At 39.5% G+C, this 13,202-nt stretch overlaps 1 protein-coding gene across 1 annotated transcript; it reads right to left on the reverse strand.

The window, feature by feature from the left end:
• Positions 1–5,678: 5,678 nt before the first annotated feature.
• Positions 5,679–13,084, reverse strand: LIG4 (DNA ligase 4). Its single transcript, XM_026073026.1, has 2 exons — positions 12,941–13,084; positions 5,679–12,146 (listed from the first exon to the last, which is right to left on the reverse strand). Exon 2 carries the CDS (start codon positions 12,128–12,130, stop codon positions 9,389–9,391), a length of 2,742 nt encoding a protein of 913 aa, XP_025928811.1. The 5' UTR covers positions 12,131–12,146; positions 12,941–13,084; the 3' UTR covers positions 5,679–9,388.
• Positions 13,085–13,202: the final 118 nt, after the last annotated feature.

A 13,202-nucleotide genomic window follows, 5' to 3' on the forward strand; every position in this document is an offset into this window, starting at 1 on the left:
GTATTAACAGAAGAATGAATTTAAATATATTTTGTCACTAACATAGGCCAATGTACATATTGATATATATTTGCTGTATTGCTTTTCAAATAAAATCACAGGCTTAGTCACTCTACATCTTTTCACCATTCTTTGAAAGAAAAAATTATGCTAATATATGAACATGAATGCTTTAAAAAAGCTTGCAGTTTGAATTTAAAAATAAATCACCCCTCATATATTCTTTCAAAATAAACTTCCTAAAAAATTACAAAGAAAGGAAAAGTTACCGCTATTGAAAGTATCTCATTTAAATGCTGAATATGTTTTATCTAAAAAATTAATTTGAAGATGTACGTCTTTTAACTTCCATTCTACTAGAAAATAGCATTGAGAAACATTTTAATTATACATACAAGCTCCACCTTTACTGTTAGGTTTGTATAATAATGCAAAGCTATAGACTGTTCTCCCATTCCTATTCACTGCAAACAGCAGTACAGTAAAATTGTATAGGCCAACTACTGTTTTGTGGTACAACAACTGTCACCAGCTGCAGATGTTTTATGCTTGCTGTAACTGACTATCTTAAAAGACATTTCCCCAGACTCCTTTAAATGAATATTTTTTTTTATTTCACAGGAAATTTTAAAACTTAAAACTTCAAGTCCATCTTTTGAAATAATTCAAACTGAAATTATTTATGGATTTGAAAGATTAAATAACTGAGTTTTTTTACAGAAAGGTTTAATATTATAAGAGACAGTATATCAACCTCACCAGCAGACTAAAGAGCTTTTTAAAAATCTGTCATCTGATCACTAATTTGGGATGCCATAATAGTAGTAATACACCTTATATGTCACTTATGAAAGCAGGGAGAACTAACAGATTTTGGCTGCTTTCCTTCCTTTAATCTAAATGGACCTTCTTTTCAAAGCTATCCATGCGGACTTTCAATATATTTATACGTATTATTTCAGGAAAGAAATTCAGTAACAGGGAATACAGTTTTTAAACGTTTGACCTAACAAACATGATATGGCAAAAATTTATAAGATATGTGCAGTTTTGGAATTCAGTCCTGGAAATCAGTCTACATCCAAAGTAAATATCAGATGAATAAAGGGGACAAGGAACTGGATTCTGTGGGGGATGAGATATTCCATAAATAAGAGTACCAAGAAAGCCTGGCTTCCTTTGTTCAGTTGACTTTAATATCAAAAGATGCAAGTTCCAGTTGAAGCTATTTCCACAGCTGAGCATTTACTCCCTTCCATTTGTGTTCTTTCTTAGGGCCTATTTTTGTTTCTGATGAAAGGTTTGCTCACAATGCATCCTCTTCTTTAGAGAGAATACTAATAGAGTCTGTTCATCTCTATCCAGCTGCCTATTTTCATGAAATCTGAAAAAACAAAATATTTGTTAGATGCCCACTCACTCTTTCATATTCAGCTAAAATTGGCCAACTGGTTAAAATGTATTGGAAAGGATGAGAAAGGAAGCACTCAAAGAGATGAAAATACGAATTTAATGAGAAATCACATAACCTTTTTCATTATAAAATCAGACCTAAAAAAAGGACATATCCAGCTTCTCCCACAAAACAAACTTCACTGAGTCCTTAAAAAAATACAGAGACATTCACAACAAATTGACACAATTCTCTAGGATTTGTGGACATTAGCACTGAAGGTGGACATAATCCACTGTGTGAATGGGAGGACTGAGTATATATTATGTGACAAGAGTTCATGCCACTCTCTTCATGCACATTAAGGCAGGGCTGTTAAAATCTCTTTAGCTTCACTACTGTCAAGGGAGCAGCAAGTGTGGGCTGCTCCACAAGGTACAGCGAGCTGGGAGCCAAGAGCAAGGCAGGCATGAGGCAGCGTCCTCACCAACAAGGGGCACAGTCCCACCATACAAGTCCCACCCAAGAAGAGCAGAGCAGGTCTGGTGAGAGTAACCATGGTCAGCCAGTGATAACCAGATAAGTCCATAGTGATGATCAGGTTCAAGGTCAAGCCAGGAACTCAAGCCAGAGGGGCAAGATGGAGATCTATCAGGTGAATGTCCCAGCACTGCTGCAGCATAGCTTAGGCAAGGACCAAGGCCAGGGGCTTGAGCTCAAACACAGCTTCCAAGTAAATGGAGGGAGGTCCACAGCAAGGCTTCTCACAACTCTTTCTGACACAGCTCTTTTTACAAATCTGACAAAGGCTACACAGCTACACCATGTCAGAGCTGGCCTAGAGCACAGGCAGTCATACCCCTAGGAAGGGGTGTGCGTGCTCAGGGCACTGACAGCTGCTTCCCATCTGTAAAGTTACGGTGCAGGAGAAATCCTACTCTCATGTGTGGCTTTTAAGTGATAATTTCCCTTAAAAGTTATCATGGTTGTTGTGGGTCAAGTAGCAAAATAAACTGACTATAATCATTTTGCTACACATTTTAAATATGCATATCATCCTTGTTTTTCAAAACAAAAAAATATTAATTCATTAACTAGAATGGGATGATTTTCATTAATTGTTTGAATAATGACTTTTCATCATATCTTCTGCAAAAGGCTATTTATATCCATCTGCCTAATTAAAGTATTCATTTAACTAGCTAGTGATCATTTCATGCAATATGTATAAAGAGCAGCATATATGAAAACAGATGGAGTCCTGTGTTGACTCACTGCTGCTTCCTGCCTCTTCTTTCTCCAGCAATTTATCTCTCTAAAACCAGGAGGCAAATTCAGGAAGTTGGTTCTGATATTCACTACATTTTCAGTACAGTAGAGATGCATAAAAAGACCCAGAGCTACTACAATGCTACAGATAAATTGCAGTAAAAAGAGAGGGAAGCTTTTCTTCAGCCATGGAATTGAGTTTCCCCAGTGTTACTACTTAACAATGTTCTAAACGTGAAATTGCTAGGATAACACATATTCAACACAGTCAGCAGGTTACAATCTGTATACACGCTATTACCTTCAGTGTTACTAGCTTTCAGGCCTTAGAAGGATAATTAAATAGTTAACAGTATGATATTTTGCAAGACTATTTAAAAATCTTATCTGCAGATGCAAGAAAGATTTTTAAGCCCCTTAAAACAGCAAAAATGTCAATTAACTATTTTCAGACTAAATGCACAAGCACAGGAAATGTGAGATAAAGCAAGAAAACTGAATAAAGTTGTGCTGATACTTAAAAGTCTAATCAAGGCTTTCTTGCTTTCTGAGTGGTTCACAGACTACTCACTTTGTAGAAATTGATCCTCTTCCCCCCCCCCCCCAAAAAAAAAGTGAATCATTTTTCTTCACCTTTTTTGGTTCAGCTTATGCATACACTTGTGGTTTGCTTAACAGACTCATTGTAAGTACAGGCATAATTCATTTTATTGCGCTTCGCTTTATTGCGTTTCGCAGATATCGCATTTTTTACAAATTGAAAGTTTGTGGCAACCCTGTGTCGAGCAAGTCTATCAGCGCCATTTTCCAACAGCAGTGCTCACTTTGTGTCTCTGTGTCACAGTTTGGTAATTCTCGCAATATTTCAAACTTTTTCATTATTATTATATCTGTTATAGTGATCTGTGATCTTTGATGTTACTATTATAATTGCTTTGGGGCACCACAAACTGCGCTCATATAAAACGGCAAACTTAATCGACAAATGTTGGGTGTGTTCTGCCTGCTCCACCGACCAGCCATTTCCCCATCTCGCTCCCTCTCCTCAGGCCTCCCTATTCCCTGAGACACAACAATATCGAAATTAGGGCAATTAATAACCCTACAATGGCCTCTAAGTGTTCAAGTGAAAGGAAGAGTCGCATGTCTCTCCCTTGAAATCAAAAGCTAGAAATGATGAAGCTTAGTGAGGAAGGCATGTCAAAAGCTCAGACAGGCCAAAAGCTTGGCCTCTTGCACCAAGCAGTTAGACAAGTTGTGAAGGCAAAGGAAAAGTTCTGGAAGGAAATTCAAAGTGCTACTCCAGCAAACACACGAATGATAAGAAAGCAAAACAGCCCTATTGCTGATATGGAGAAAGTTTGAGTGGTCTGGATAGAAGATCAAACCAGCCACAACATTCCCTTAAGCCAAAGCCTCATCCAGAGCAAGGCCCTAACTCTCTTCAATTCTATGAAGGCTGAGAGAGGTGAGGAAGCTGCAGAAGAAAAGTTTGAAGCTAGCAGAGGTTGGTTCGTGAGGTTTAAGGAAAGAAGCCATCTCCATAACATCAAAGTGCAAGGTGAAGCAGCAAGCGCTGATGTAGAAGCTGCAGCAAATTATCCAGAAGATCTGGCTAAGAGAATTGATGAAGGTGGCTACACTAAACAACAGATTTTCAATGTAGACAAAACAGCCTCATATGGAAGATGTCGCCATCTAGGACTTTCACAGCTAGAGGGGAGAAGTCAATGCCTGGCTTCAAGGCTTCAAAGGACAGGCTGACTCTCATTAGGGGCTAATGCAGCTGGTGACTTTAAGTTGAAGCCAATGCTCATTTGCCATTCCGAAAATCCTAGGGCCCTTAAGAATTACATGAAATCTACTCTGCCTGTGCTCTATAAATGGAACAACACAGCCTGGATGACAGCACATCTGTATACAACATGGTTTACTGAATATTTTAAGTCCGCTGTTGAGACCTACTGCTCAGAAAAAAAGATTCCTTTCAAAATGTTACTGCTCATTGACAATGAACCTGGTGACCCAAGAGCTCTGATGGAGACATACAACGAGATTAATGTGTTTTCATGCCTACTAACACAACATCCTTTCTGCAGCCCATGGATCAAGGAGTAATTTCAACTTTAAATCTTATTATTTAAGAAATGCATTTCGTAAGGCTATAGCTGCCATAAATAGTGATTCCTCTGATGGATCTGGGCAAAGTAAATAGAAAACCTTCTGGAAAGGATTCACCATTTGAGATGCCATTAAGAACATTCATGATTCATGGGAGGATGTCAAAATATCAACATTAACAAGAGTTTGGAAGAAGTTGATTCCAGCCCTCGTGGATGACTTTGATGGGTTCAAGACTTCAGCAGAGGAAGCAACTGCAGATGTGGTGGAAATAGCAAGAGAATTAGAATTAGAAGTGGAGCCTGAGGATGTGACTGAATTGCTGCAATCTCATGATAAAACTTTAACGGATGAGGAGTTGCTTCTTACGGAGGAGCAAAGAAAGTGGTTTCTTGAGATGGAATCTCCTCCTGGTAAAGATGCTGTGAACATTGTTGAAATGACAACAAAGGACATTAGAACATTACATAAACTGAGTTGAAAAAGCAGCAGCAGGGTTTGAGAGGGTTGACTCCAATTTTGAAAGAAGTTCTATTGTGGGTAAAATGCTATTAAACAGTATCGCATGCTACAGAGAAATCCTTCGTGAAAGGAAGAGTCAAACGATGCGGCAAAATTCATTGCTGCCTTATTTTAAGAAACTGCCCCAGCCACCCCAGCCTTCAGCAACCACCACCCTCTTCAGTCAGCAGCGATCAACATTGAGGCAAGACCCTCCATCAGCAAAAAGACCATGACTTGCTGAAGGCTCAGATGATGGTTATCATTTTTTAGCAATAAAGTATTTTTTTAATTAAGGTATGTACATTGGTTTTTCAGACATAATGCTATTGCACACTTAATAGATTACAGTATAGTGTAAACATAACTTTTATATGCACCGGGAAAACAAAAAAATTGTGTGACTTGCTTTATTGCAATATTCACTTTATTGTGGTGGTCTGGAACCAAACCCCCAATATCTCGGAGGTATGCCTGTATTCATGGAATTAAAAGAATTCAATACATATCCTAGGAATACACATCATTGCCAAGTTTAGGTTAGTTGTCAATACCATATTGCAATGCCTTTTGAATGTCAATCACTTAGCTCTTCAGCTTCTTACATCCTCATATGATAGTAGAGGCAACAAGTACGTGAGGTGGAACTCATTCTCCACTGCCTTGCAACAGATATATTTACTTACATTTGCACGTGAAAGAGATGTAAAATAGCCATAACAGCATTTGGCACTTGTTTATGCCATGTATAATGTAACTACAATATTAGCAAGCCCTATTCTTTTAATTTACATCACTAGATGTGAAATTGATGCATATATTTTAACATATGAGCACAATTCAGATTTCACCAGCTCTGGGTGATCAATACATGCTGTGTTTCCAATGAAAAGTCAGAGAAATCACATTAAGGAATTAATATATATATAGCTCCCAAAGGCCCTGGCAAGATTTGTGCCATTGCATACAAGCTGCCCACAGGCTATGTATACACCTTTTACCAGAGAAATGCACTGCACCAGTTTGAATATATGCCTTTGAGAGAAGAAAAATGTTAGATCTGAGCCTATTTGGATTTTTCTTGTTTTATAACAAAGTAAACAGTGAACTTGAGGCTTGTGAAGTTTATTGCCTGTGCAGCAACCTGTACATTTATAATTGACAAAGAAATTGTACCGTCATTGACCTATACACAGTTGCAGATGGGATAAGACATATCAGATATTCTGCTACAGCAGGTCCTGAAAACTGCTGTCTTCTCCTTTCTCCTTCTCCACTGACAGCGTTTGCAGAAAGTGCCAGTTATAAGCCAGTGAAAAGGAACATCAAGAAACTTTTCTCTACTTCCCCCAAACTGCAAAGCTTAATCTTCTGAGAGCTTTTTTTTTTTTTTTTAATTCTTTCTCCACTTCTTCAGGAGTATCAACATCATCTTAAAATAAAAGTATACATTACAGTGCAAATTGAAAGGCTTAATTTCAAGCAAAGTGCCTATTTAAAAATAGAAAAAATACCAGCTTTACACAAAATGTTGATAAGCTAAGTCTTCACTTGCAAAATCCCTATTTTCTAACATCTAAATGCATTTAAGAAAACGAAAGTATTTAGTGCAGTAAGAATTACAATAGGCTGATGTTTCATAATCAGAGGAGGTCCTTTGGAACCTCGAACATCAGGTTAATCTTTCAGCATTTTGACTCCAACTTTCCCTCTTCCTTGAATACTATTCTTGTTTTAATGGACAAAGATTATATAATAATAAAGTTAATTTTATATGTCAAAGCTGTATTTTTTATTAGACAATTAGAATAGATGGAAGACAGTTTTTTGGCACACAAGCCCTCTATTTGCCTCTGTCTATAGCCCTCTGTGATTGTCAGCTCATATGTCTATCTACAAACCTCGGCGTATATCCATCCTGATACATCACGCCTGCAACTTCCTCCTTAACTAATTTGACTTTCCAAAAAAACAAAAACAAAAAACAACCCAAAACAGAACAGAAAAGACACAATTCTGCATCTGGGCAACATATTTGTGGGTTTTGAATCATTTCCAGCCTTCATTTGTTCTCTCAGTATGTACCAGAGTTTCCTTGAAAATAAGCAGATTCCCAAACTTCTGGATCTTTTCCTGTAACTAACTACTGTTTTGCTAGGCTTCGCAAATTTGCTATGCTTAATATTCTATGCTTAGCCTAGAATATTAACGGTTCTCCTGTCCCTGGCTTATATTTTAGATACATATTTTAACAATAGCAGGGACCAGTTTCATGCAAATATCCATAGCCTAACCTCAACTTTTTAAAATTTATATATATATAAAAAAGACATTCTATTAATATACTGTGGATTAAGGGATCACTGAAGAATAACAATTTTGCTGATAAATACTAGCTCTAGATTCCCCTGCGTAATTCTGTGAGAACAAAAAAATACAACAAAGAAATTAAGACTTATTATATACATTTCTGTAAATTACATTTGAGATCTGAACGTGAGATAGTTTGCATAGTCTCAAGAGTCAGCTGTAAAGCCTATTTGCTTTGCTGTCTCTTAACCTTCCTAACCAGGATGACTTAAAATACATATTTTACTAAAATCTGTTTAAAAGAAATCTGTGTGGGTATAAAGACAAACTCTTCTCAATTTCTATTTATAAATCAGAAAATAGAACATTACATGGAGGAAGCCTAGCAACTTAGATAGTCTTAATATTCCCTGTCATGCAAAAGTGTTACAAGTATATTCCACACACAGCAGCTTTCTACTCAAATTATTAGAGGAAAAAATCATGTACTGTCTTTCAGTATTTACTATTTTAAGTACAGAAAAACAAGAAATGTGCATTCTGCTTTTTAACAAGTTATATGGTAACTTCAGAAAAGTGGTTATGTTTTACCTTTTTTAATATTTTGAGAAGTATGGGAGCTCCTAATACTTACAGTAACTGTAATAAATGTTTTTCTATTCAGCCTTTCATACAATATTTCCTGATCCTTTTTAAAGTAATTTTTTATATGAACACTACCACAAAAAACACTGAACAAACAGGTCAGCCAAACCTGGTTCTATCTGATGAGCCCAAAAGCAGTTCTGTTCAACACCTGCGTTGACTTCTTTAACAAGAACTCAGGCCTGAACGTTTCTCCCCTCAAAGTTAATGCATAAATTATTTAATGGAGTAAAATCAGAAACTGTGTTTCATGTTTTTCAAAGAGTTACCTCACACTAAAACAACATACCGGGAAGACTTCAAAAATACATTTTATTATTTTTTAAAAATTGAACAGTGTTTGGAAATTAATCTCACACATTACTGAAATAGTTTATGAAACATTTTTAGAAAGATAAACTGAAAATTAAGTGTAAAAAATTTAGCTTTGTCACCCTGATGGTTTGACTTTAACTGTAATGGAGAGAGGAAGTCATTACAGTTTTAAAGTAATTAATTTGTATTTTACAACTATATAGGTAATTATTAATTCATTAACACTTCAACCAGAAGTTTAGGTTCTATTTTACAATGGTTTTTATACAAAGAAACATAGGATTAAGGCAGTATCCTGAAACCAAAGTGCTAATCGAACTGTATGGAGGCTCAATGCTAAAAACAATGTAAATAAATTAAAACAGTACAGAGGTTTATAAATTAGCAAATTCTGTAGCATATAGAGTATACACAGAACAACTACTTTACCTCTATAACAACATGAATGTGATTATAAAGTTATAAATAAGCAATATGTTAAATAGAATTTCCTTAAAATGGTAATTAATTGACTCCATTTTGAACAATGGAAGCAGGCATTATTAATGGCTAGGAATTCTCTTACCTAAAAGAATACATCTCTTCTTAGACCTGTTTGTGAAGTAAAAGAATTAGGTTATCTTATTGCCCCCTCCCCGCTCCCCAACATAGCATAGCATCCTCTTGCTTCCACAACAGTGCAAATAACAGCCTTCCTCTATTTTCAACAATGCAGTGTTATTCTTTCAAGTTTAAACGGACATCAAAAGATTCAGAAAACTCAATGCAACTCCATAATTTCCAAGTCTAATCATGTTAACAAGAATGCTTTTTGCTTCCAGCTTAAAAGCTACTTTAAATTAAATATTGATTTTCATTCTTTGGGACTCCTTCCTCTACTGACTCAGTTACCCACAGCTCAGATACAATTTTAAATTTTTTACCAAATGTTCTCCTCAGTGCTTTCATCTCTTTTACCCGGGAGTGATCTTCTCCTATAACGACATGCGACACACCCTCTTCTAGGTGAGGGACTACTTTTGCACCATAAAATCGGAGCTCCAACGCTCTAATTGATAGTCTTGTTCCATGGATTTTTGTTCTGGGTTCATTAACAACAGCATAACAGTCCACATAAATAGTGTTTCCTCTGAATATACTGAGTTGGCAGCTGTTCCATGAATAACGTTCTTCTAATTCAGCAATCACGTCCAAAGACAACATCTTATTATTATCTTTCATTCTTGAGAACACTTCCTTTAGTTGTGCAACATCTGTATCTGCTGTATAGCTGTCTCCGTAACAATCATATTCACGAGCAAAATGTTCTTTTGTGTCAGGACACATGTGAATCATAAAGGCAGGCTGCCAAGGTACAAGCATTTTGGTTTGAAAACACTGGAGGAGCCACTCTGCCTTCACCACATCATACTTGTTGGAAGCAATGATGTTTTTCACTCTGACATTCTCAGTTCCTACAATGACACAGTAAGTGTCTGGTCCAGGGTTCTGTACCACACTTCCACCACACTCAGCTATTCTGCTTTCTAATTCAGACTTCAAATATCTTCCTGTTCCTGTCATAACACAAAATTCAACATCTTCGAATACATTTGAAATCTTGTTTATATTAGAAAGATCAGGGGCTTTAAACTGCTCTGCTATTCCAATTACCTTCTTCACCTTTGGTACAGTTTTCTTTTTTTTCTCTTGTGGCTCATCATCATCATCTATATGAAGGTGTTTAGAGGCCAGCTTCCCTTCTGCTTTGCTTCTGAGATGTTCTAACATGTCTGAAGTCATGCATTCATACCATTCCTTGTCCTCTCTTATTCTCTCAATTCGGGGGAATCTCAAAGTACAGTCAGTTTTATACATATCACTGTTAACAATCTCAGCTGCCTTAATCTGAACTATTACAGAGTTAAAAGGTTCAATGTACACTTCAGGTTTTTCAGTTCCACACAAAATGTTGCATGGAGGGTCCTTCCTATGGTAGGGCTTCCAGTGTTTAGCCAGTTTCAAACCCAGATCATACAATTCCTTCATAGTATAACCAGAGCCAACACGACAAATAGAGTGGAAAATACTAGGTTTTTCATTTGGAGGTGGAGTTTCCGCAATAGCACACAAAAAATGAGACATCATTCCACCACGGGAGCCCTTTCCCCAGTAACCGCCAACAATCAAAAGGTCTAGTTCATCCATCAACCCACTGACATATTCCGGCTTGATTTTTAACCAGCCTTCCCCACGTTTGTCAGGCTTGTAAGTGGACATGGGATCTTTCACCATAATTCCTTCCTCTCTATTATCTATTGCTTCATTTAAAGCATCAATTACTTCTTTTCTAGTTCTGGCACTTGTTTTATGTACAGCATGTATTCTACCTGTTACTGGGGTAAATATGCCACTTAAGATCTCGTATCTTTTGGTTAGTGTTTCATGGCCCAACTTTTGATCGTTAACCATTAATACATCAAACACACAGTAGCAAGTCTGCAGATCAGATTCCTCCACCATTCTTTTTATGTCAAATTTGTTTCCTTTTTGCATGAATGTTTGTGTCTCAGGATTGTAAGCCATCATTTCACCATCAAGAATGCAATTTTGCACATTGCTTTTAAATACTTTATGAATAAACGGAGTTAATGAACCTTCACGGGGTGAAGCACCAAACTGCTGAGTATAGTCATACCCATTTCGGGAAAAATACTTATATACATCTCCATCTTTGTGCATCTGCATACGCTCACCATCCAGTTTAGTTTCTATGTAGAATATCTGATGATTCATTTGTTTCTCAATTTGCTGGACGTCAGCAATAGCAGCAAGCATTGGTTTAAAGGCAGAAAATAACATGATAGAAACATCACTAAGTGAGACAGTGGGATCATGTAGTTGTCTACAGACTTTTTCCAAATCAGTTGTGACATTGTGTAATTCAGCAGCATCAGGATGAAAAATGGAAAATATAGTTTGTTGACTAACACCAAGTTTTAGATCCTTTATAATCATCCGGATAAGCCATTTTTGTTCAAGTGCTGAGCTCTGAGTAATTAACTGAAGGAGACTTTTCTTTAATAGACCCTTGTTTTTGGCAGCATTATTATTAGCTATTGCATCTAAGAGTTCGTTGACTTGTTCTATTGTCAGTCTGCCTTGTTTTGGGCACCTAGGTTTTAATACAAAGTATGCAATCATTGCAAAGTCTCCAGCATCTCCACGTGAGCCAGCAGGTGTTCTGTAATTTAAAAGCTTTGCAGCATCTTTTCCATCTTTTGGTAAATTAAGCAGTTCAATATACAGCTTTGCAAGCATAATTTCTTTAATTCCATATGCCATCCTTTCTCTTTCCAACTGTGGAAGAATAAGTCGCATTGCAGGGTAAAAAGAATCTGTAACATCTTTCTCCTTTTGATGGAGAGCATCATGGAACCTCCTCCAGGAATCCAGAAAATCCTTGAAATATTTGTTTTTTTCTGGCCGAGATTTACATGTCTGCATTCGCTCCAGAGTACAGCATAGATCTGCAAAAGGCACCTGAGAGGCTACTGTTTTTTTAGGAGAAGGCTGTGAAGCAGGTGTAGAAGCCATCAGGGTTCACTTTTCACTACGAACAAGAAGATACATATATATATTTGAAGAGAAACAAAATGCTAGCACGTTATCCTATCTCGAGAAAATCTCTAGGGTTTACTGAAGTTATTCATTACTTAAAAGATCACGAGCAGACACTTTTGTACTTTGTTACCAGTGACGGTGGCACTCGGCAGCCAAACTGTGGAACAGCAACAGAAACCACTAGCGCGACAAAACGCCTGAGACAGCAGAAGGGACCGTAACCCCCTCCCGCTACTGAGAAACGCGGCTGAAGCAAAGCCTCGGCAGGCTGGAGCGAGCTTCCAAAGCTCGCAGCTCACAGCCCGCTGCCGCCGGGGCGCCACCAGCACCGCGGGGCTCGCCAAGCAAAGCCCGTCCCTGGCGCCAGCCGGCCCGGCCCGGCCTCCCCGCGGCGCCGGGCCCGAGGCCGCGCCAGGTGGCGGCGGCGGCGGCGGCGGCGCATCCCTCCAACGCCCCGGCCGCCGCTCGGGAGGGAGCCGCGGATGCTCGGCGCGACGGGCGGGGCGCCCCAGAGTAGCGGCCGGGGGGCGCTCCCAGTGCCGCCGCCGCCTCCCGGGCCCGCTCATCCCGGAGGGGGAAGCTCGCGAGCGCACGAGCCCCCCGGCTCCCGCGCAGCCGTTACGGCGTTGCCATGGACACGCGGCGGGGAAGAGAGGGGGCACACGCTTACGGGCGCTCCCTCCCGGGGCACCTCAACGCACACCGCAACGGCCGCCCCCTCCCCACGACAGGCCAACAGCATGGGGGGGGGGGAAGGAACCGTAACCCTCAGGCAAGACTCACCCGCTGCTGCGGTACCGGCAGAGCCAGCGGTCACGGCGGCCGCCCTGGGAGGGCTCCCTCGCCCCCCCTCCCTCTCCTCTCTGGGGCGGGAGGAGTGACTCGGTGACGGCGGAGCCCCGCGCTCCTCCCCCACAGCGTAATGGTTCCGGCCGCGCGGGGGGGACCGCGGCTACCGGCGGCCGCGGCGGCTCGCGCGCCTGCGCCGTCGGTGCTCCTGGGGGACGCGGGTGGCTGCTCGTCTGCGCGCGGCCGGTCTGTGGGG

This window comes from Apteryx rowi, unplaced genomic scaffold, assembly GCF_003343035.1.
Source record: "Apteryx rowi isolate R43461 unplaced genomic scaffold, aptRow1 scaffold_359, whole genome shotgun sequence".
Classification (NCBI taxonomy): domain Eukaryota; kingdom Metazoa; phylum Chordata; class Aves; order Apterygiformes; family Apterygidae; genus Apteryx; species Apteryx rowi.

Excerpts from the sequence above, each read along its gene's own strand:
- LIG4 (XM_026073026.1), bottom strand. The coding sequence starts at position 12,130 with ATGGCTTCTACACCTGCTTCACAGCCTTCTCCTAAAAAAACAGTAGCC.